At 40.5% G+C, this 24,777-nt stretch overlaps 1 protein-coding gene across 5 annotated transcripts in view; it reads left to right on the top strand.

Annotated features, from left to right (window-relative positions):
* The window catches only part of tanc2b (tetratricopeptide repeat, ankyrin repeat and coiled-coil containing 2b), a 148,868-nt gene that overhangs the window by 20,229 nt on the left and 103,862 nt on the right, over positions 1-24,777 (top strand). For all 5 annotated transcript variants that reach the window (XM_034120017.1, XM_034120015.1, XM_034120019.1 and 2 more), the window contains exon 3: positions 17,066-17,170. In XM_034120017.1, the coding sequence (XP_033975908.1) occupies positions 17,104-17,170 (67 nt within the window). In that variant the 5' untranslated portion in view covers positions 17,066-17,103. The remainder of the gene's footprint in view (positions 1-17,065; positions 17,171-24,777) is intronic.

Here is a 24,777-nt window from a genome sequence, read left to right as displayed (position 1 = left end):
AATTTGTTGTATTGTGTTTGGCAAATACCTCTTCATAACCCTATACACTAAATTGTAAACTATGAAGACAATTAATGTTGAGCCTCATTCTGTCAATTCAATCATGGTCTCTTCATCTCCATCACAGTATTTAGCATAATGAATGAGTGTATGAGTGTATGTATGCCGCAGCCGCAGAGGTAAACAGAGATATCTAGCTATCATCTGGGCTTTTGTGGGAATTCTTTAAAGTGACGTCCCTCAGGGGACCGTGTATGCACAGGTTTGTTCAAAATCAACTCCTCCTCTCTCATCTCTGCCAGCCGTCATTGACAGCTGGCCCGGCTAACAGCTGCCTCCCCCCCACAGAATCTAATACATTCAAAAAACAAAAAGAGTTGCCTGCAAGCCTGTTTTTATAGAAGAGATAATGACTTTTGTGAAGCCACAGTGAGTTTGTGGGTGGTCCCTGGTTTACAGCTTTATTTTCAATTCATCTGCCAATTAGTTTTTTTTAATGATTAATTGATAAAAAAGGTGTCCTTGTAATATAAATACAGTTCCAATTTCCCAAATAATGAAACATTCAATTAGCTGGTTTTCTCCAACATATAGCCCCAAATCCAGAAATATATTTAAGCAATAGCTCACGACAGGCCGTGGTATATGGCCATTATATCACAGTTAAGGGGCGTGGTTCGGCCCGACGCGAAGCGGAGGCAATATGAATGAAAAATACACACTCTAATTTAAATAGTTGTTATTATTAAATAATGATGTTCAAAATAAAATAGTCCCTCCGTTGCCTTCTGCACAAAACATAGTGCGAGGTGGTTGCTATGCAACAACACTAACAACAGCTAGCGAACAGAGAGCGTTGATCCATTATTTGGCTATTTATTTACATTAATGTGTATGTTGCCGTTTATTGTGCACCCACTGAAAAACTGTCCAGCATCAGTAGCATGGCTTACGTGGTTACTTGTATAGGTTGAGGTTGTTCTAGGCTGTTGCTTGGCGTGGCGAGAATATTGCTCCATTTTCTCCGGTCCCCGAGATTGGGCTTCCAGTAGCTCTGGAGAGAGCTTTCGCACCTGTGGCCACTAACGGTCATCATTTCTCTGCTTTGTTTCAAGACCCGCATCAGAAAGCTTTTGAATGGTGGTACTTTTCCAGTTGGTCTACCTGCTCTTCACGTAGCTCTACATGTCGTCGTTTAGGTGCTTTTTGTTCTGGAGATAGGCACTCCTCAATCCACTCCTCCATAGTAAGACCCCCCCCCCCCCCCCCCCCCCCCCCCCCCCCCCCCCCCCCCGGAGGTCGAAATTAATCTTAAATGTTTTTGCGGACCTTTTTGATTACAGATTTGAAAACATCGTTGCTTGCTTTAAAAGTATCACAATTCATTATGTCAAACCTTGGAAAGTATCTAAATATCCCTGCCCTAATGCCAAAGGAACTGCACACTGAATATGTTTTTGCCGTTTGATGTCTATGTCTGGACCGTTGCGTAAAAAGGAGGGTTTTCTGCTCCGTTACTGCTCCGCTGCTTTCTTGTTCCAGTTTGAAAAGCAAACTGCAGGCAGTTTGCTTTTCAGCCCAACTGTATACTGTTTATCTCAGACGCGGAGGGATACTGACTTGTTGTGAAAAGTAACTTACAATTGTGAGAACCAATCAGATTGCTTGATTTTACTTGTCCGTTTTATAAATAAAGATAACGAATAGCAGCAAATCTTCATAATCTATGGCACATTTATTACAATCCCCATTAGCTGTGGACGAAGCAGCATGTTTTCTTCCTGAGCTACCTTAAAACCTTTATTTTCTGGCAATTGACTTATCATTCCTTTGACAAACCATTTTTACTCTAGTCCAGTTCATAGATTGTAGATAGTGATTTAAATAGTGTTCATTACAGTTCAATCCTCACTAGGGATGCTCCGATCGATCGGCCGCCGATCGATATCGGCCGATACTCACTCTCTGCCGATCGATCGGTGCTCTCTAAAAATGCCGATCGCGAGAGCCGATCGCATGACGTAAAATGATGACGTAAAATACATGACACTTTTTTCTGTGCGCGGCAAAACAAGCTCGCCAAAATGGCTTCACCAGTCTGGCAGTATTTTAAGTGTCCGAAAATGACAATAAAATAGCGGTATGCAACGTGTGTGTGAAGCAGAAATCCTGCAGCTCCACCCGCTGTGACGGACCGGTGAGCGGAGCAAAACACACACTAAGAGTTAGACCTAACACACTTAGCTATTTTATCTACCTCTGGAACAAGCTAATCTAGTTATAAATATATTTATTCTTCACTGTCGGGTCACTCATTACTGGATCAGTGAGCTGCATGAGACGGATAGGGACCGGCTGTCAGGAGAGAGAGAGAGAGAGGGAGAGAGGAAAAGAGGAAAAGAGAGCGCTTCCGCTCATTTCTCCCGTGTTATTATCCAAAGTTAATGTAAACTTGAATAATGTACTTCATTTGAATGTAATAATTATGTTGGTTGTTGTTTGTGGAAGCGCCAGTGAATGAGCCCCATTAACTGAGTTGTAAACATCACTTTAAATGGAAGATCCCCATAGCCCCCGCCCGCTTACTCGATCGAATCGGCGATCGGTATCGGCCGATACTGATTCCGGCGATCGGCCCCAAAATTGGCGATCGGAGCATCCCTAATCCTCACTGTTCAAGGGAGAAGTTGGCAGGATTCAGTTAAGAAATAATACCAAAAACAAGGAATAAATGCATACAAAAACGATATGGATGGTCACATGATAATAATGATGAATCGATGATTTGTTTTAGTAAGCTAAGATTGATTTTTAGTTCAGACCTCTGGGATATTCACTCTGCCAAAGTTTACCACCTCGGTGACACACATGACTTCTGAAAGCACCTATCACTGCTGACATACATGTGGTGGCCACTGCCAATTACTTTGTGAACTAAGTTCTTGGCAGGGGTCCATTATGAAGGCGTTTTCTCTTGGGCAGCATGCCTCTATAAAGTTCAGTAATGAAACCAAACCAGGAGCCGACAACGTCACTTCACTTTTTGAATGACTCACTTGGTTTGGGTAGGATTACTGTACAAAGTAACCTTGTAATTGGATCTTTGATAGAACAGTTTCACAGAATGTATTTGCCATCTATAAAAAGGGAACTGTGACAAATTACCACTGTCTATGTTTTGAAATGTCTGTTTGCAGTTGGGATATTAAATGTATTCAAGGTTAGGCTAAAATAAATGAAGCGAAAGCCCCTTCAATACTAGTGCATTGCTTAGCTTCTGTACTACTACTGTGTGTTTCTGCAAACGAGGGGCATGCCGACTGCAATTTACTGTAGGTAATATACTGACTGTGGATAAGTACCTCATGCAATCCCTCTTTGAACATTGATCCCTTTAATTAAATATGCATGCTTGTGTATCAGTAGGTTTGGATTTTTCTCTTTTGTAATTCCGTCCAATCTTCACAATCCCTCCCAACAGCCTCACTATTTTTGCACTATTTACACTCAGTGTAGATGGTGTGTGTAAGGCTGACACATTCTATCTTAGCAGGGCAATAGCACCTAGCCTTTTTCTTTTGCTGACGCTGGCAGTGCCTGGCTCAGCCTGCTAATGTGGATGGCATAAGGCCTGACGGAAGGCAGACTCATCTGTCGGCTTGTGACCTTCAGCAAAAGGGGAAGGACTGGAGGTGACCCTGTATGTTTCCATCTACATAATATCTCGGCACCCTTCGCTGGCAGGTTTCTTTACCAAACACAGCAGAGAACTAACCCGTTTACCACTTAATCATCTCTGATTTGATTGGCAGGTTAAGATGTGCAAGGATTCACATCCATACAGACACGTCCTTTTTGAAAATGCATTGTGAATGCTGTTCTGCTGCTATCATCACACAGGAGAAGATTTAATATTCCTGTGAGGAATACACCGCCTTGTTTAAAAGACATGAATGAGGACCATGCAGAATGAACCTTGTGTGAATCATTAATATTCTCAACGGAGCCTCATCAGCACAACACTGTGGATTACTCATAACACAAGAGAAATAATTGCAATGTGACATGAAAACAATCAAAGTCCTTTAATGAAATTAATTGATACTTTCAATTAAAAAGCATTGCTGCTAAAGCGAAAAAAGCATGGATGATTGCCAATATCTGTAGGAGAAATGATCTTCATGCTCTCTCTTTTCCAAATGTCTTAAAAGCCCAGCTTGTGGTACCATGTAAGTGTGGGAGTAAAGTGAAGCTCTGTCCCTCTGTGCCTCGAGCCACATGATGGACACCTGGTGAGATGGCTGGAATCAAACAGACATTTATTGGTGGTCTTCAAATCACCATCAGAGGTCAGCAACCAGCTAACGTGCTAATTGGGTTTTCGTTTTCCGTGCTCCAGTCTGTGCTTTCAATCTAACGTCAGTCCAGCCTGACAGCAATATGGTGGTGGGCTGAACTGGAAGAGCAAGTAATTTAAGACGTTTTCTCTCCTTCGCCTGCCCACGCTCCCTTCTATCCTTTGTACCGTCTTCTCAGATCCAGATTCATAGTCACAAATAGCAACCCTGAAGGTATCATTGCCCTTGTGAGGCACACTAATGTGCTCTTTTCTTTGTGGTATTGTATCGCCAGTTCTGAAATTAATATTGAGTCTGGAATCTGGCGGAGAGGAAAAGTATGTTTCTTAAGCTGTAAATGTACTTGTCACAAAACAAGAATGAAACAACCTATTTTTAGCAACAAATCTTAAGTTGGTTGTAGACCAAAATACTTTTTTGCTTTACGCAAGTAAGACTGATTAGAAAAGAAAACTGGAGAACAGCACATTCCTGGAAGCTGTCAGCGTCTATTTTACCGTCATATTTATTCATTGACAGTCGAAAGGCATACACATCACAGACACAAAGTGAGGATGAGATGAGGGAGATAAGAGGTGCTGCTAATTCACAGTGGACAATGACGTTGTTGCCTCTGCCTATTTGAAACCATGCTTAAATCCTTACGCATGCTATTCACACACTTATTTCCCCAGACATGAACAGAACCGAGGAAGTTGTCAACGATCACTTTGACAAATGGACCTTTTTTTCGGTCTTATTTATGAGCCCACATTGAGGGCAGAAACTCATTTGCTCCGCGCCAACTGTCATTATAGGTAACCTTTTGACATACCTTAGACTCTATCTATATTTAACTCAGCCTGTGTGGATGGATGGTATTACCTTATTGATCCGTTCTGTTCTTGTCCTGCGGTTTTGAAACCATACGCACCCTCTGAATGTCTGATGACTCTCTACCTTTGGGGTATGCTGTGTTCATGGAGTCCTTGTGGGTTGTTTCTTGACGTCACCGGCCCTATCTGTCAATGTCATAAATAGAAAGCATCAAAACATAATCTCTTGAAAAGACGTTGGACCCTCAGTGTAATGTTTCTTCACCTTTACCTAAATGGCAGTCACAGTAGAGTATTGTTGTACTGGTGGTCTAACACAGGAGTGAATGGAAAGTGTAATACCAAGAGAAAGAGGCAAGATGTGAATGAGACGGGACATACAATCTTTGCTTGTCTTTTTGTCATGACAAACCATTTTTTCAAAAGGGTTTTCACTGTTACCCTATGTGCATTTATAGTTGAAACCTACTGCAGACGAGTTGCAACAGTGCAGCGCAACATCATTTATATAGCACTTATCTATGTTTTAAGCTTTGCATCTATGTATGAAGCTTTGAATACAACTAACTTTAGCTGCAATTATCTTTACAGATGTTTGGAAATGCACTGTCTCTACTCTAGTGATATTTAAACTCGGTTGAATTTATTTTCAAATGAGGACTTTTGTAACTCTTGCCCAGTCACGAAGGAAACCAAACCAGTAGCATCCCCTCGGCCTAACACCACTTAAAAGCCATGCTAAGCCTATCCACCACTCAGCTGCACTTGATACACAACAGCCCCAGGCAGGAAGTCCAACAGTCAATCTGGCTCTGCTTCTCAGAGATACAAAGTTACTACAAGACCTCAACAGGCCTCCGGTTAAGTGTTCTGTGGTAGTAGTAGTAGTAGTTTAAGAAAATGAACTGAGCTGGTACGCACATATGGGTGTGAAATAAGAATGAGTGGGAGCATGTGCTAGTTGGTTATTTAGCGATTCACTTGAAGTGGCCAAATCAACCCAATTTAGGGATCATCTGAGGGCTAAGTTATGTTAGGCAGGCAGAACTGACGGCACAGAGGGAATGACTGGCAGTTACAATTCTGTTTGGATCAGCTTCAGGCTGACACTGGATCCATGTGACAGCTGAGCCAGGACCAGATGTGTGTGGATGTTATGAGGAGTTATAACAGCCATTGTATGCTTTTAATTCAGAAGGAAGAAAAAGTATTCACACCACTTTGACTTTTTGTTTTTTCTTTTCTTTGACAACTCTCAATCACACTGGATGCATTTAGGATTATTGGACGCAAATCAACAAAATGTTAGGCATGCTTCATTCAAATGAGATTAAATGAAATAGGCAACAAGCAAAACAGAAGTAATGAAGATCTTAAACCTGGATTTTTTTAAGGCAAAGCTAAATGATAAGGTTATTTAACAGGATCCAGCTTAGGTTGTATTGATATTGTGTTTAGTTGTGCAGCTTAATTAGCCCTAACCATTTGACACAGCATGACCGGAGCTTAAGGGGCCCTTTAAGTTCCTGAGCCGGGGGGCATATGCCTGCTTTGCTCTGTTTGTAATCCAGCCTTGATGGAATTATCCGTGTCTTCTAGTCAACACATTCTAGGGGTACAGCAAACACAACAAAATAATCCAGGGTCTCTACTCTGGTGGGTGAAAACCCCTACAGCACCCCTATGCCCCAAATAATAATATTTTAATAAATGAAAGAACAGATCCTGACCTTACTTTTAAATGTAAAGAGACCAGAAATAACATTCCCCCATGAGCAAACAGTGTGACAGTGGACAGGAAAAACAGGAAGAAACCTCATGCAGGAGGTGATGGCCATCTGCCTCCAACGGCTCCGTGGGAAAGAAGGGGGTGGAGATTTACAGAAACCTTTTTTTATGACCATCCTTTTTTGTTTGAAAAAAAGTGAGGATATTCACAATTATCCCGATCATGGAAATTCACCTTGATCAACAACCATGTTAGGTTAAAAAAAAATGCATTGTCGCTCTATTTTAAACTTAACTTCATATAAATCATTATTTGTTTACCCCGTAACCTTGTTGTCTCATGGAGTGTGATGACAGCTCATCAAATATGAGACTGCATCAAATGTCACAGTACACTAGAAAAGTCAATCCTACTGAAGTGAATATAAGACCAGAAGATGAAACAGGACCTCAGCCTATTTCATTCCAATAATTTAATTTCAGCGCCTGCCCAGCAAGAGACACCGGCTCATTTTTAAATGCCTCCATCTCGATGCAAATATGCACCTCTGCCAATGTCAATTACCTGCGTTAGTGTCCTTCTGCAGAATGACCTTCCCTCCTCATGTCATGACTCTATCTGCCCCCTTTAAGCTGCCTGTCAAACATTGGACCATTCTTCTTCCTGGAGCTCTGCTCTATATGTATGATAGGGATCGGGGAGCGAGAGGCATACCAATGGGAGCCTCTGAGAGGATTTATGCAAAACAACATTTTCTGTGTATTCTACAGCCTAAACAGATGGGCATGTCTGTGTCATATGTCAGCCACAATGATGAAAGGCTATTATTTAGATTAGGCTTTTATTTATCATTCCATTAATACAACTCCTGGCACCGCTGCTCAGACTGTCAGTGCAGATGGTGCAGCAGCACTTCTAAATGACCAGCAGGTGTAGCAGTGAGGTCTCTGCATGGAAAGATTGGAGAAGCAGCAGTCCGACCTGTCATCAAACCATCCCTATCCCTATGCAATATAAAACACAGTGTTTTACCTTTCACATCATCACCTAGCTTGTTTAAATGGTAATCTTTCAAGAACGCTGGGAATATGCTGAGCAGCTACTTCCTCCTCCAGTATCTCCGTCTCTTTCTACCAGCTCTGTGGCGAAGCTTGGAAAGGTTTTACACTGACTGCTGCTCATACGAAAACCTTTGTGTTATTGTTCACAGCAGCAACCAAACAAGAGCGAGGCAGCATCAAAGTGGCACATTCACAACATATTAAAATCAGAGCCGAGCTGCTGCTGTTGTCACTTTGGTGACTGCAGGGGAAAATATTCATTAGCCACTGACAAATGCCGAATTCCGCAATGTCTGCCAGTGAAAAGATTACCTAGAAGACACGCAATTGAACTTTCAAAAACTGTGGTCATTCATGCTCTGAGAAAATGCATTTATTTCTCTCCTCATTTACTCATTTTTCACCTGCCTACAGGGCTCACAGTATTTCAATTCAATATTTGGTACTGCAAGAAACCCATTAAAACAAACGAGGGAAAATAAATACAATTATGCCATCCTTGGTTTGGATCCCTTTGACTCTGATAAAGGTTGACACGCTATTTCAGTCGCTTCTTTAGAGTAGTTCTGAAAAAGAGAGGGTGAGAGGAAGAGCTTTAAACTGGGCATATATTTGGGGACGGAAATGTGCGCCAGTTGGCCTGTTTAGGAGGACTTCTGTTTCCCCACAGGGAGATGACAACCAAAGCACATTATAATTCACTTGGCTGTATGTGGGCCGTGTCGGTGACTTGAAGAACAAACACTTCAAGCCAAACTTTGCCTAAGCAGTGTAGACTTTAGGAGCCAGCAAGAAATACATTTCTGCTAAGACCTTTACATTGTTGGCCCTGTAACTTGCACGGTCAAGCTTACAGCCAAGAAATGGAAATGTTCTATCTGATTGCACTCTTGGAAACCTGTCACCTTTGCTCTTGGGCATGGATCTCTTAAGCCCTAAGGTTGCAGATGGTGTTCTTCCATTGTGACTAAATTACAGCTCATGTCATTGAGAGTAGATTACTGGTTTTCAATTGGGTTCGGTACACACAATCTGAGCAGTATTCAACGCTGTGGAGTTGCACAACATATAACAATCAAATTGCTGAGCTTAAAGGGACACACTTCTGTCAATTTTACAGGAACTCAGCAACTGGCAAAATGTGTTTTAATCCCATTTGCAAAAAACAAATGGTTTTAAGCAAAGGCCCCTTAGGCTCATGGGTATCGCAGTATTTTAGCGCCTTGATTTCCTTTAAACAAAGTTACTAATAATTGAAGTTCTCCTGTGTAGGAATATTAATGAAATAAAACAATGCTTTCAAATGGGATCCTACTGTTGGAAGTTGATGTCGCCTTTCACATAGCTCTCAAAATGTCAAAAGAATCAAATTAATACCGAATAAGACATTATAGTTGAAGCCGTTCCCATTCCTGGAAAAATTAAGCTTTTATATTTTGGCATGTGACACTACTCTTAGAGGGTGATTTGAACATACCTTGTGTTCCATGTAGAATTTATAATAAAAGGCTGATGAGCTGTAAGATAGCAATCTTGGCCACCCTGGGATCCAAACCCGTCGCATCTTTGACGGATCGTACCCATATAAGGTGCGTCGTGATACAGATATCACCACCTTCCCCTGCAAAGCAATGAGTGCGGGGGCATTAATCTAGTTTTATAAATAATCTATCACGGGGCAGGAGTGAAACTTTGTTACCAGCGACCTTAAGTGGTTTCTGCATCGCCCTGTGCAGCTCTCACCTTGTGAGCCACGGCCCTGACACTTCCCCTTATTGATATCAGTGTGATTTATGGAACTCCGCTCCCCTGGCCATCCTCAAACTGTGGATGGGCGTGTGATTTATCCCTGCCTGATGCTGCAGGGTGTCTACTGCCGGAGGAGGCTTCTACAAAACAAGCCTCAAGCGAGGGTCCTGTTTTTGAGTGAGAATATTTCCTCTGCTGTGAACCTCTGCAGCTGGTTTTTATTTGAATGAGGTCCAACTGCCACTATCTCCTCACATCACTCTTCCTCCCTGAACCCTGAAAGCAACAGTGTATCTGAACAAGTGGAGGAAATCAATGGATCAGGGATGACTCAGCTTCAATTATACAGCAGTTTCAAGCTTCCCCTGGCACTGTTGTTATTTGATTAGGGTCTGACATTCATGTTTTCCAGTCAGACCGCCGGATTCAACTATAATTGCTCTAAGAAACGTGTGTCCCTCAGGGCTAGGTCCATTTGTCGTTCTCACAACAGTTGATGCTTCATTGTGCAGTGGCTGCTGGGGGATTTTCAATCTCGTAACAGCGAAAATGTAGCTGTATTTCTTTCACGGGTGAGCCTTAATCACACATTTTAACACAGATTTCTATTATATTTTTAACATAATGCAAATACCAAACACGACAATGTGATACATTACATTTGGCTGACAATTTAATTTAGGGTGCAGAATCTTGCCCAAGGACATATTGACTGCAGGGGTCCGAGGTACGATCCCTGACCCCTGCAGTCAACATGTCAGAAGTATACGACCATCTACCTCCTGAGCCACAGCCGCCATGATACCTTGATTCTCAAAGGGTTAAAAAAGAAATCAAACAATTGGGAATTTTTTTTTAACTATTAGAACCCCTCGAGTAATTCAAATGATTAGGTTCACACTACCAATATAGATATACAATTCAATACAATGACAGGTAGATTGCAGTTTTTTATAGTAGCCCTCTTCACTAGAGTCAGTGTTTATTTACTTATTATACATTTTAGCAAAATGAAATGAATCGTATTCAGAAATATCCTGTCTGAAAGATTACATTTGATTGGCAGGCTCTGAAAAATGGTCCTGGTGCCTCCATCTCTATTAAAACCCTCCGTCTGCTGTAACTTCCTTGTTAAAGGTAATCACAGTAATAGCACTCCCAGGGGAAAGCGTCCTCTCTAATTCTTTGATTGTGTCTGTGTGGCTTCCTCTCAGATGAGTTTTCATTTAGAGGCCAGGGGTAACATGAGATAAATCCTATTGGACGCCCTGCAACCCTGGCCTTTGCCATCGCTGGCCCCATTAAAGGATACTTTATTGATTGCAAATAAGCTTTGGGATTAATGGAGGGTCACGTTGGTCCTCAGACCAGACTCAGACTCAGAGGGACACGTCTGTGTCTGCCGCCAGATGGATTTCTTTTATATTTTAAAATGAAGATAGGGCTTAGTGATTAAAAGTTAACTTCATTCTACAAGAGGGATTCAGTATGTGGAGACTTACAAGCTAATCCTCTAATATGCTCCATATAATGCGATGACAAAGCAGCAATTCTTAAAGCAAGGCTTAAAGCTAAACCTACATATTTAATAAAGCTAGTTATTTAATGTAGTTTTATAGCCTTTCACAAAGGTACAGTATCTGTCGGGGCTAAAAAGGAATATTTTGAAGTGTTAAAGTAATACATTTCCCACAAAATAACCATTTGTATATGAATGCCTCTATGGTAAACAAACAGACCAAAAGAGAAGAAAAACCTGAAATAAATGGCAGCCAACTTCCTACAACAGAAAACCATATCAAATGTTTATTTTAAATGATTTACATTTTCAATTTCACTCATCCAGTCGTATGCATACTACTTCACAAAGAGATTCATTTTCAGTGAAGCCTTGCTGTTCAAAACACTTCTGTATAAACAGTCTCAGGCTAGCACAGCTATACAAGTCCAACATTGTTGTAAATAGTATGTTTTCAGTGAAAATTGCATGCGAGAATAACTGGAATTCAAGGTAACCCTGGGTGAGTAATTGAAACACAAATAGTCATTTGGTGGGTGGAGTATTTCTTTGAATTCAGCCTCAGTGATGCTTAGAAATGAACCAAGCTGTGGCTGTTTCATTTTTCATCAGAACAAACAAGTGTGCTTTCGGGTGACCAGAGCAGATGAAAGTGTCTCATCATGCAGGGCCGCTGAATGTGCCTCTAAGTGGTTTTTAACACACTGGAGGAGCATTATGCCCGAGCTGTAGAATGAGCCTGAGAAGGGTTGCATCCGCTTACGCACATTATCCATGAGAGCATGCTGCTTCTTGGCTTCCCTTCACAAAGGTTGGTACACAGGGTCAGAGAGAGTGGGAATGAGAGATGTGTATGCTTACACCCTCAGATGAAGCACTGCTTGTACGCGGGTACATTTTAGTGCCCGTCTCTCTATGGCGACCTGCGAGTCTGTGCTTACTTGCCTACTCAGTATCCTGTCCTCTAAGATTTCATACATTGATTGCCTCCTCTAGAAACCGACTGAAAAATCTCTCCCTATTTTCTGCTCTGACCGTTATTAAACCGCTACAGCCTCGCCTGGTTAGCTCAATGCTATACATATAGAAGCAGATTTATCGGTCTCGACTGTAAAGTCCTCTGTATTTCATCCTAAGTCCTTTCAGCCGCTCTACGGAGAGCTGACATGCAGCTACAATATGCACCTACTGAGTCATGAGTTTTTAAGATTATGATTTAGTATTATAATCACAGAATGCCTTCTGGCCTGTGAACTAACCAGACCAGACATAATAAGCTGCTCCGCACTCATATTTTATGCTGAGGTGAAGTTGCGGTGAGTAGCACGGATACTCGCGTAGCTGGCCCTGCGCCGCTGGGGCTGTATCTCTGGAGATTAGCATGCATGCCAAATAGATCTGACCCGTTGTCACCTTACACTCTCTCACCGCTGTCTACATCTTGTCATTGGAAGGCACATGATTCATACCAATGATTTGATTTCAGACAGAGGGAAGGGCTTGCATGGTTTTATATCATATCAGCCCATCATATCACTGTATAACAAGGAAAACACAATAAGTTCAGCTTTGAAAGCTTCATAAGCTATTGCAAATTAAAGGTTATTTTCACGCTTATTCTACTATGATGTCCATATCAAGTTAAAGAAACATCAAGCCATTGATTCTTACTGTTAATTATTTATTCCAGTATCATATGATCACTGTCAACAAGCAAATGTGGGATTTTGGGGCCCTGCTATCAGAGGAAAGCAAAGCAGCATAAAAGTAGATAGATGGGTCAAATGTATTAATGTATACTCTTGCTTGGCTTTACAGATAACAAATACAATCAACATCATTTTGAGAAGGTGTAACTGATTAAGTAAAATAGATAAATTACAAATAAAACTTGAATGATCTGTCTTGCCATACTCTTCCCTGTCCACAACTGCTCTTTTTCTTAATGAATAAGACTAAACCTAGCTCAGTCTACAGGTAGTAAGAGAGTCCCTCAGTCTCGGTATAAAACAAAGCTTGCACATATTCACGCCACAGAAAAAATAAATGCAAAACATTGTTGACTGCTGCTCCTGCTTTGGCCGGTTAGAAAATTCTAACATATTTAGCCCAACACTCCCTTTCTTTAACATCACATACAAACTGATTTAAGAAAATCAGACACAGTATATTTATAAGTGTAGATATGTTTTTTCTTCAATGTTCTTGCACTTTTATTTCAATCATTCACTTTGAACATATAATGGAGTTGTTAATTCAACATTAGCATCCAGGTGGAAATGAACCTTTAGCATTTGCATGATATTTCATCAGCACATTGTTAACGAGAGAGAAGCGGCCTTGATGCTGCTTTGTTCAGTGATTAGACATTATTACATTTTCTTTCCTTTGTGACACGTAGCACTCACAATTACGACAAAATCCCCTAAATTAGAGCTCTTTTTGTTTTGAGGGTATATTTGCCTGAAGCATCAGTTAACTCAAACAATCATATCAGTTGCTGTTATCAGGTGTATAGACAGCCCTGTGGAATACTCTCAGGGTGCTCTTTACTACAACTGCATCAGGATCTGAGCCAATAGTTACAGAGAGAAATGTCAGCCTTTCCTTGTGGATCCACTGGTTCACATCAGGGCTCATTTCTTATTTAGGGGAACCTGTCACAATGTCTGGGTGACACTACACTGCTTGTCAACTATCAAAAAGATTCATATTTATTGTCAGTGATCCCTCTAAATCAGAGGAGTTGAGACGTGTTTTTTATGAGCTGTGGAATAATAAGCCCTAGTGATACAAAGTGAACTGGATACATCCAAAGAAAAAAAAATGAAAATGTCATAACCTTAAATTACATTGCTTTGTTATGGACATTTGCTGACACACCTCTTGACTAGGGAAAGAAGTGCTCGAGTAACTGCTGTCAAATGTGTCTTCAGGTGCACATTGCCGCTCATACCCAAAAAAAGAAATACATTTTTTGTTAAAAGGATGTCACATTGGAAAGAAAATAGTAATATTAGGAAATCATTTATGGCTATACCAATGAGTACATTCTCTGAAAAGTGTGCATGCTACACTAAAAAAGAATACTAACATATTAAGAGGAAAATCTAAATGATCAGTGATTGGGAAATTGTTAGAATATCACCACTCTGCTTCTCTCAAAAACAACAAACACAGCTGGAGTCATCTCCCAAAATGAAGTGATCTGAGGCTGGGTCTGCTCTCTTTTTGGAGGCTACAGTAGCTCCCCCTCAATTTTCACATTTGATATATCAAAATGTACTTCTCTTTCAGCTCTTTTTTGTTTTCATCACTCTTGAACTAAACTCCAAATCTGCAACCAGGACTGCAATCTTTTTGAGATTTACTGTCTGAACAACTTCATTCTATAAACGGACCGTCAGACACCCACTCGTGTTAAAAAGGTTGTTGAGGTCTGGAGGTGTTGGGGGAGTTGAAGATTTGACCTCATCTATTCTATCAATTTAGGATAAGTGAAACCTACATTTCATGTCTTAAGGCCCTGACACACCAGGCCGAAATCGGCCGTTTTCGTTAGTCGGACGACGAAGCGTGCCCTGTCGCCCAAACTCAATTTGGTGTGTCCCGCACCGTCGGCCGTGACATGCCTTATTTGGCCTTTCATGGCCGACGCACGGCCGATTGAACATGTTGAATCGGCCGTGCGTCGGCCACAGGCAGTCGGACAAAGAAATCACTCTGATTGGCTGTTCAGCTAGCGAATCAGTGCATGAGAAGCGAAACGGTTGTTTGAGAATGTCTTCCACAAGCAACACTCCAATGGCTGATAGCTCCAGTACCGCACGAAACATGTTTTCGATGGACGAGAGTGAAAATGGAACGCACACGCTATTTGTTGTTTGTTTATATCACAGTCTGTTCTTCTTCTCTGTCTTCCGGTTGTTGCCTCTTTTGAATGACGAATACACACTACCGCCTTCTAGTAAGGAGAGTTATTGCCACTCACGCATGCGCAGTTCTTACGTGCTCGGCTGAAGTCTTTGCGGTGTGTTCCAGTGCGACACATGGCCAAGACGCAGGAGAACACGGCGACGCAACAGTCGGCGTCGGCGAGTTCTCTGGTGACTGCTTGGTGTGTCAGGGCCTTTAAGCCTAGCGGTGGGACCAAGTCATTGATTTGCTAGTCCCAAGTCTTTCAAGTTTTGAGTCCTATTGCACTGTTCAACCCGCCTGTTTTAGATACTGCTTTTCGTTTCTTTGGAGAAACGTCCCAGTTTTTTTTCAGTAGTTTTGAATTTTTACACAAATATATGATCTACACTACGATTTTATTCAACTGGCGCTCAGATACTTAAATGTTGGTTCTTCATGGTTCTCTCCTGCAACTTGATTGGTGGCTGTCCGATTAGTTCAATCAAAGCATGTTTGGGAAATGTAAGTGTTTGCTTGCTGGTAATGAATAGTGTCAAATGTAGTTGATTCAGAAATGAAGGGAAAATAGTTTATGTGCGCCATTTCAAGGCCAAATGAAGTCGCCCGACAGAGACGTTAAATTCCAAGTCAGTTTGTCTTTTTTAAGTCTTTTACATTCGCCCAGTTTTGTCTTAAGTCACCAAATGTGGGACTCAAGTTAAAGTCTACTTGGCCTACCCCTACTAGTGTAATGTGGAGATACCATTTGTCTATTTGGGCTAATTTCTACCTAAAATGCTCAGGACACTTCTTGTTAAGAAGACACCAATGAATCATTAAAACCAAAGATAAATGTTTAATGTCTCAGTTTCATCCCATCTGACTATAATATCATGTGTTGCATCATGGTCATTGCCATCTCCCCAGTGTCTCTTGTAGTTTGAGTAGTTGTTATGATCCTGAAAGCCTTTTAGACCCCCACTCAAGGTCATGAGGGGATTGTGAAAAACATTAGTTAAGCAGGGGTTGGGGGAGGGCGAGGGGGGGAGGAGGGCTTTTGGAGAGCTTTTCCATGTCTTCGTCTTTGAGGTTTTTTTTTCTTTAATTGTTTGGGTCCAGAGCTAGCTTCTCAGCTGGAGCTTGTCTGTGGGGCTTTGCTGAGTCACTCCAATCTAATGGAGAACATCTGCTGCCATGCTTTTTACTACTCACAGCAGAGATATATGTGCCTGCGTGGGGGGAGGGGGGTGGGGGGGAATTAGCGGGATAGAACAAGCTGCAGGCAGGAAATAAAGACAATGTTATGGTTTAAGGTGCTCTTATCTGTCGGCATTGTCACGGCTTCTTTGTACTGGAACCCCATCCTCCACTGCCTGTACTTTTGATGATACTGTACAGTACATACTTTGTGTTATCTGTGCCAAACTTCTGTTCTTTTTTATTGGATATTATGGCCTTGACCTTCTTAAGTAGAAGCATATTTTCTCCTCACTTTTATAAGTTGCAATATGTCACCAGATACATTGTTAAAGCCAATACTTGTATAACAATACACTGCATCGATTCTTTTTGACAACTTGAAATATCCTAGATTAATATCAGAATTAAAATGTATGAAATAAACTGATTAATACATTTGATTTTTGTCAATGTTTTGATTGTTTTATATATAGAGTAGATTTTGATGGCAACTTTTAAGATTGATGATCTAAATATTTTTCAACAATGAAATGATCAACCAAACATTATGCTTTTTCTTTGGTAGGAAGAAGTTATTAATAAATTGGTTATTTCTTGTATTGTGCGTAGTTTTCTTGTATCTAATATCTCTAATAAAGTCTTTAACAACGGAATTCTATTGTAACTAATATCAGTTTTATCTCACAGTAGACAGTCGATGAAATATTAATGTTGACTGTCTTTTCTTTTCCCAACAGATCTTTCTGTAGTGTAGTCCAGGGCATCTGCTGCAGTCATGTTTAGGAACAGCTTGAAGATGTTGCTGACGGGAGGGAAGGCCAACCGCAAGAGTCGCAGCAGCGGTGAGTCTCTCTTCTGATGCCAGCCACAAACCGTGTCATCTGCCTGTCAGCGCGCAGGTGTTCACTAGTTCTGGGTGTATTTTTAGGAAGAAGGAACATGCAGCTTTCAGAAGCGGAAAAGTATTTTGGTTCTTAAAGACTAATCTATGACTACTGAAGACCCCTTTTTTACCTAAAATAGATCCAAACCAACTCATCAGTTCTGATGCTTGAAAAGCTTTACTTCCTGTTGGGACTCAAAATATGGCTTTATGATGCAATGTCTTGCTAAACATTTTAACTGTGTCTCATATCGCATACTTCTGCACGCTCGTGAACTATTAGCACCGGAACCTTGCAACGGGGTAACTGCGGAGCGCATTTGGGCATAAGATGAGGTTTGAGTCTGCGTGATCTGCGTGTAGGGAGGGGCAGCAGCCATATCATTAGCTAGAACTAGCTAGATCTGATGGATTTGGACATAAACGCGAGTATAACCGGACGCGAGAGAGAGAGATCAGCACCTGCAGCTCTGCCCGCTGTGAGGGACCGGTGAGCGGAGCAAAACACACCTTTAGACCTAACACACCTAGCTATGGCACTGTCGTATACATTTAATTATTCCATTTGATAATATGTAATCAATTTAGGCATCCCTCCCACCCCTTTTTTTGCTGTTAATCTGTGTCCAGGTCATGTTAACTAATTCATTGTATTACTAAGAATTATTATGATATACAGCTGGAAATTTGAGACAAATGATTCATATAAATTGCATAAAATCATGCCCTATTCTTAAAGGTTATATGCCTGTTTTGTCCCTTTTGCTTTCCATCATTCTTCGACAGTTACATTCAATTGTTACATTTCATTTAATATGCTATCAAAAATGTCTTTAAAAGTCTTAAATTGAGTGAACAGCACAGACAGTTCTCACCTTTCTCTCTGTGTGCTTCAAAGACCAACATGTACTTTCCCCCACTGTCAGGTTAAATAACCTTTAAATCACAGCAGCCATGTTACTCTCGGGTCCTTGTTAAAACCACATGAAACCTTTTTTGTTCCTACACATGCATTACTGTCACTGATTCTGTTTAAAGCTCTCACTTAGAGGAGCAGGGTTTTTGATGTGGTAGATAATCCCGGCCAATAGCAGCTCTTGGGAGAGCTCGGAGTGTTCACTTTGTAACAGCGCAGTCACTCTCATCTAAATCTAATAATTTTCGGGTTATTCTCAAGGCAATGCGACAACCTTCCGCTCTCTTATTCTTTTTCTCGTCTCCCTAGAATAGATTCTGTATTATGGTATGAAAAGTGGATTCTGAGGGCTTTCGTCCAGCCGCCCACTCCATCTGCACAGATGAATTATTTTGCAAAGCTAGAAATATCCAACAGTACAGGAGGTCATTGTTTTGTCTCTACTTCAGACAAAAACATATAGATGTGTTAATGAAAATATTCTGTGCAATGAAACATTGAATCGAACCGAATCCAGGCATTAACTTGTTTAAAAAGAAGCTCAGCAGAAATACAGTGTGAAGTACTTAATTACTTCATTGTAACAATACTTATACTTTCTGACTAGGCTTCGATTCCTTGACTTGTTTTTGTTGACATTTGACTTCATTCTCATGATCATTCATCATTTTAAATCCTGTTTAGTTCTCATGGAGGTCAGTTTTATTAACCATCATCTGCATGTTGAATACAAATGCTGTGCTAAAGCTTTCAAACAGTAACTGCATTTAATAATTGTCAGTAAAATCACTTTTCTCACAGCCAGCAGGCATTCATTACATTACATTACATTTAATTTGGCTGACGCTTTTATCCAAAGTGATTTGAAATAAGTGCAAAGATCCTTGAGATTCAAACCGAACAACAAGGAAAGTGCAGATATATTCACTTCCAGCAAGTCATACCAAGTGCTGGTGAATTAGTTACAAGGCCTAAGCTAACTCTTTTTAACGTATTTTTTTTCTTCATTTATATAAACACTACCACCCCGAAATATGACTAAAAAAACAAGATTGCATTCCAATTTTTGACAAAAAGTTGCTTCAAATTATTTCATTTTGGGCAACAATAATCATAATTAACTACATCTTATTGGGACTCCTCTTCAAGTAGTTTATATACACGTAGAATATAAACATTCCGCCTGTTTATTCATTAATTTATTATGAGATGTCCTTCCCTGCAAGGCTCCATGGCTAACCCCTTCCTGCTCTCCGCCTTCAGTGTGTTTGTGTATTTGTGTGTGAAGTAGAGAGTAGATCAAGCAGCAGCGCGTGAATGGAGTACCCTCCAGTGTTTTGGTATCTGTTGCTGTCACTTTTTCCTCCTCCCAGCAGACGAGTGATGATCTCACAATCTGGCCGCTTCACTGAAACATCTGTATCCCGCAGTTTCCTGCAGTGTGCCTGTACACACTGGGATAGAGGCACACACTGCCACTTTTAATGTTTATTTAAAGACATCATTTACACATTTTCATTATTATACCCACCTGCTTTCCAAGGAGAACTAGAAAGCTGTTTTTAGCAACTCTGACTCCTCAGCTAATGACAGACAGGGAGCGCTAGTGAGCTACAACCCTGCTGTGGGAGTAGCACTGATGACTTGCCAGGCTAAAAACTGTCCCTATAAGTGTGGATGCACTAGCTGCTGAAATTGGTCTTTAGTTCAAGTGTGAGATTATGAGATAAGACGAGTTCTCTGTGTTTGATGCAGTTTCAAGTGAGCTTCTGGCTTCAGGAATGCCGGCGCTCTGAAGGGGGAATATACCCTCTAATCTGGAGACAACAGATGTCTGCACTGGAGGCATTGTATCAGCCCCAAGTTACTAAGCTGATGAATGGCGTTTTTTTATTGAATAACACAGATTAGCTGCTCTGATTGCGATGATGTGGAATTGTTTAAATCTGTATTGCAACACACTCAGCGAATAGGCTGTTGATATCTCTCTAGCAACTACTAGAGCTAGATTGAGCCTCAAACTGCTATTTATACAGATAATAGACTTCTATAAGACACTGCTTCACTGTTTTGTCCTTTGAGACAGATTATCACACCTGTAGTTTGTTTGATTTGTTTCTGAACAAAGGACACAACACGATTTCGTTGTTGCCTATTTGCTTTTGTCTGGTTTAGGTTCACACTGATGCTTTAGAAACTAACAAAACAACAAAACAAGAGCTGTAAGCATCAATTTGACAGACTGACAGAACTGCACTGAATAGCTTAAAGCTCCATTCTAAATGTACAATACAAAATCAGCAGATGCATTTTGTGTTGTTTGCATTTTTCTTCATGTCTATTCATTTGATTAAACCCAGTATTTCACAGTTGCAAATAAAGACTATGCTACAATATAATTATTAGTATGATAGTTCTTTAGAATTAGAATCAGGAGGTGGCTGACTCGAGCATTGTAAAGTCCAAAGGTCAACATTTTTTAAAAGAAAGATAGATGTCTTCATTTAGAAAATGAACATCATGTTCTTTTCTAACAAAGTGTTCTGCTTCAATCTACAAACAACCTTTTCACTGCAAGGTTTGTTTTTCCGCTTGGCACACATGAAAAGAGGCAAATCTGACCGTCATGAAAATGTTCTTTCTTTTCAGCAATACATCCACAGATTATGACTACAGACAATCGAAGCGGGATTTAAAACCTCAATAGAAGCTACCAATGTAAAAACACAGCTGATTTTCTTTATCTTCGCTAAATCAAACCACGTGGTGAAATCAAATTTCAGCGCCTGACAACAGATAAAGTTCCTATAACTGCACCTTTAAATCGTTATTGATCTACATTGTGTTGCCTGTTTGTCCTCAGACACTATCATTAAAAGTTGAGTCAGTCTGGAACCCTCTGCCATTTCTCTTACTCCTACCACTCTGTCATTTATCAAGACTCCTCTTAAGATCCCAAGTGAATGTTCACTTCAGAAATGTGTAATCTCACACCCTGAGATGCAGGCAGTAACAACCAAAAGGACACATATCTTACATTTACAGCAGCAGTGATATCAGATACAGTACAGTCTTCTTGTCAAGACACCAATCAGACTTCAACCAATGTATGTATTTAAGGCCTTTATTTATGACAGAGCAGCCCATTGTTGCTGTAGCCTGCGGCAGTTTTATGTACCCGCCTGGAAAGCCAAAATGTCATTTCGAGCTCTCTGATATCGCATTGTGCCTCAGACTTTCTAGCTCGAAAAGGAAGGAGCATGGAGTCGTTTGTTTCATTTTTTTGGTGTGAGGGGATGGAATTTTGACTGCCATGTCCAATCAGTGGGTCTAGACTTGAAAGAAAGTCAACAGCCTGACACTGCAATTACAGTTTATGGCATTGGCTGATTGGAAAATTAGAAATGGGGTTGAAAGGTTGTGTCTCTGGACAGCGAGAAGCTGCATGACTAATAAGCACTGAGAGAGATGGGCTTGAGCGTGGCAGTTGAGCAGACAAGATGTAGCTTATACACACTACCAACGTACTTACAAGAGGATTTTATCAGTGTATTTGTTCAAAACTTAGCGGTTGCAACGAAGAAAAGAAGGGGCTTAATATTCACTTTCGAATGGGTAGCTTAACCTATTTTAATGTATTATAAACCAAGTAAATAGCATCACGACCAAACCCTTTAAAATATGTCATGTACAGTAGTGTAGTAAGAAGTACAACATTTCCCTCTTAGATCTTTTGGAGTCGAACTAAAAGTAGAACAAAGTACCTCAATTTGTCCTCAAGTACAAAACTTGAGTAAATGTAATGTGTAATATTATTCAGTGTAGGTTTTGTGTTTTTGTGAGAGAAGTGCCATCTCATGGTGACACCCTGTCAGGAAACAGGAGGCTGGGGAGAGACTCACAACGTATTCGCCTCGGAGGGGAAATTCACGGTGGCTGCATCTGTTGCGTTAATAGGGGGAAAAACGTATTTTCCCAGTCACTAATGAGTTTACTGAATATCTTTACGATGGGACGCAGTTAGTCTTGAGCCCTTTTACGGTAACCGTCGATCCTACAATACTGTAGAACAAAGAATACGTTCACTTTTACTTGTTACCAACGTTTTGGTTCTCTTGACATCCCTAATCTCTTTGGCCTCTTTATATTGGAGGATGCTCTCCAAAGAAGAAGTTTTATTTTTAAAGATAATAATGTTATTATCACTAAGGAATGGATATACTAAATCTTACAGTTTGAAATAAGAAGTGAAAAGGCCTGGCATAAAAAATGTCAGCACATCTACTTTTCATCGTTTCTTCCCTTCGGTCTGACATGGAATGTTCCAGTAACTAAAAGTCTGAAAGGCAGCAGGTGCTTGACAGGAATCAAATCGGCCCCTCTTATCACAGCACTAATTGATGGCTCATTTTCCACAGTGGCAGAGAAATCTAATTAGAGATCATCAGATCGACAAACATGCTTCGAGCTCTAAGGCACAAGAAGTGTCAACGTAATTATTGTCAATTTTAAAGGGGACCTATTATGCAAAATGCACTTTTTGAAGTCTTTTATACATAAATATGTGTCCCCGGTGTGTCAGGGAACTCACAAAGTGTCAGAAAACAAAACCCTCTCTCTTGTCCTCCGTACCCACATCTCTCTAAAAATAAAAGAAAACAGGGGGGCAAACAAGCAGATCCAGAATTTTGGCTCCTATTTCGTCATTGGCGACATCCGGCACATGTGACACGTCCCAACCTTTCATCTCCGGCACACGTGACACGTCCCAACCTATCGTCTCCGTATACAGTCGTCTAGCTCAGGGGTTCCCAACCTTTTTTCCCAAGAGCCCCCCCCAAATGACTCCTATTGGAAGTTGCTCCCCCCCCACACACACACAAGGGGGGGTGGTAATTAAAGTTTCAAAGTCTCAAAATGCTACAACTACTGTCACAAACTGGATGAATGTGAAGTATTTTGTTAAAGGAGGATGAAAGCGTAATTAAGGAGCACTATTGGAGTGACTTTGATGGTTATTGGACTCAGGATTAATTAATTTGGATTCCCGCTGTATGAAGAAATTAAAGGACGGCGCAAGTGGAAACAATTCACAAAGGGATTAAACTGTTTAAAACACATGTTCAAAGTAAACCGGATTTTGCCGATGTGTTTATGTGGATTCAAAAGTCGTAAATAATCTACAAAATGCGAAAATTAAAAATGCGCTTATCCAGACAAGCCTGGTTTGGACACTTTACGGGCAGAAGAAACATTTCTATTAAAGAAAAAATTATACATTTCTGTCTTTTTATGCCTTTATTAATGTAGCTACTAACTTGAATTTTTATTAAAATTAATTAATAAATTTTTTAAAATATTTTATTGTAATGTAGAGACAAGGCTTTTAGCGACAATCATGTATTGCGTTACAATTATATGTAAAAAAAAAAAGTCTAAATATGATATTTGGCCTCAAATCATCTGAGGCCTGGCGCACCCCCTGCGATCTTTGGCACGCCCCCCAGGTTGGGAACCACTGGTTTAGCTGAATCCCCTCTCGCAGCTGTGTGTCTGTGTATTCAGCAGGATGTCTGCAGGAGGCACTTAGAGTAAAGTTGTTATATATAATACATATAATGGCATTGTTCTAGCGGTAAACACATAAGAAAGAACATGTCAAGCTACTGTATGTGCTGTATCAGAAACAATGTGCGGCGTGTTTTGGGAGTAATATGCTCTGTGTTTACATTAGCAAGCATGCTAACACTCAGAGCTAACGCTGTAGGCTACTGGAGAGAATATGTGTAACGTAATGTTATGTCCTTGTGGTAAACCCTGCGAGAGAGAAAGGTTTGAGCTCCATACTGTTTCAGAAATAAAGCTTGAAGTGGTTGGGAGCATAATATGGCATTTAATCACTGCAGCGTTTAGCTGAGTTTCTCCCGGTAGAAAACTTTCTTAGCAGGGGAAAGCGGCGTGACGCTACAAAGGGGCGTGGCTAGCAGCAGCCGTTCCATTTAAAGCAGAATCAGCTTTTTTGGCACAGGGCTGCAATAGAGGGGTATGAGCAGTATGGGGCATGGCTACAATTGGGTGATCTGTTTGGTATTTTAAGCAAAAAACTTCACAGACATGTTTTGTATAGGTATGGCCCTACAATATATTTTTCAAATATAGCATAATAGGTCCACTTTAAACTGCATATAAACCAACCTGCAAATAAACCAACCTGCACAAATTCTCAACAATATGACTTCAATATACCTTACAAAATACAAGATTAAAAGCAGACGGGCTATTTTTATGCCTTAATTTATTTTGTTTATTTGTTCCCTTCCAATGTCAAGTGTTGATCTAAATCAGTGTAAACATCCCTTCTACATTTAAGTATTTTCAAAATCAGTGAATGACAAAATGAGATATAAACATTTGACTGAACATTTTAAATAATGCTGATAATTGTTCATGATGCTTCCTGCTGGAATTGCGTGTGTGGCATTTTTTTATTATTATTTTCATTATGTAAATTAAAATAATCCATTGGATGATTAAAGGTAGGCAGCAGGATTGTGGTCATGGGTATAATCACCATTATTTTGGGTATTTGCCACAATAATTCATTGATTTTTAGGTGGGAAATTATCTTAACTTTCACATTTAAATAAACA

Source organism: Trematomus bernacchii, unplaced genomic scaffold, assembly GCF_902827165.1.
Source record: "Trematomus bernacchii unplaced genomic scaffold, fTreBer1.1, whole genome shotgun sequence".
NCBI lineage: Eukaryota > Metazoa > Chordata > Actinopteri > Perciformes > Nototheniidae > Trematomus > Trematomus bernacchii.
This window is presented reverse-complemented; position numbering and strand designations above follow the sequence as displayed.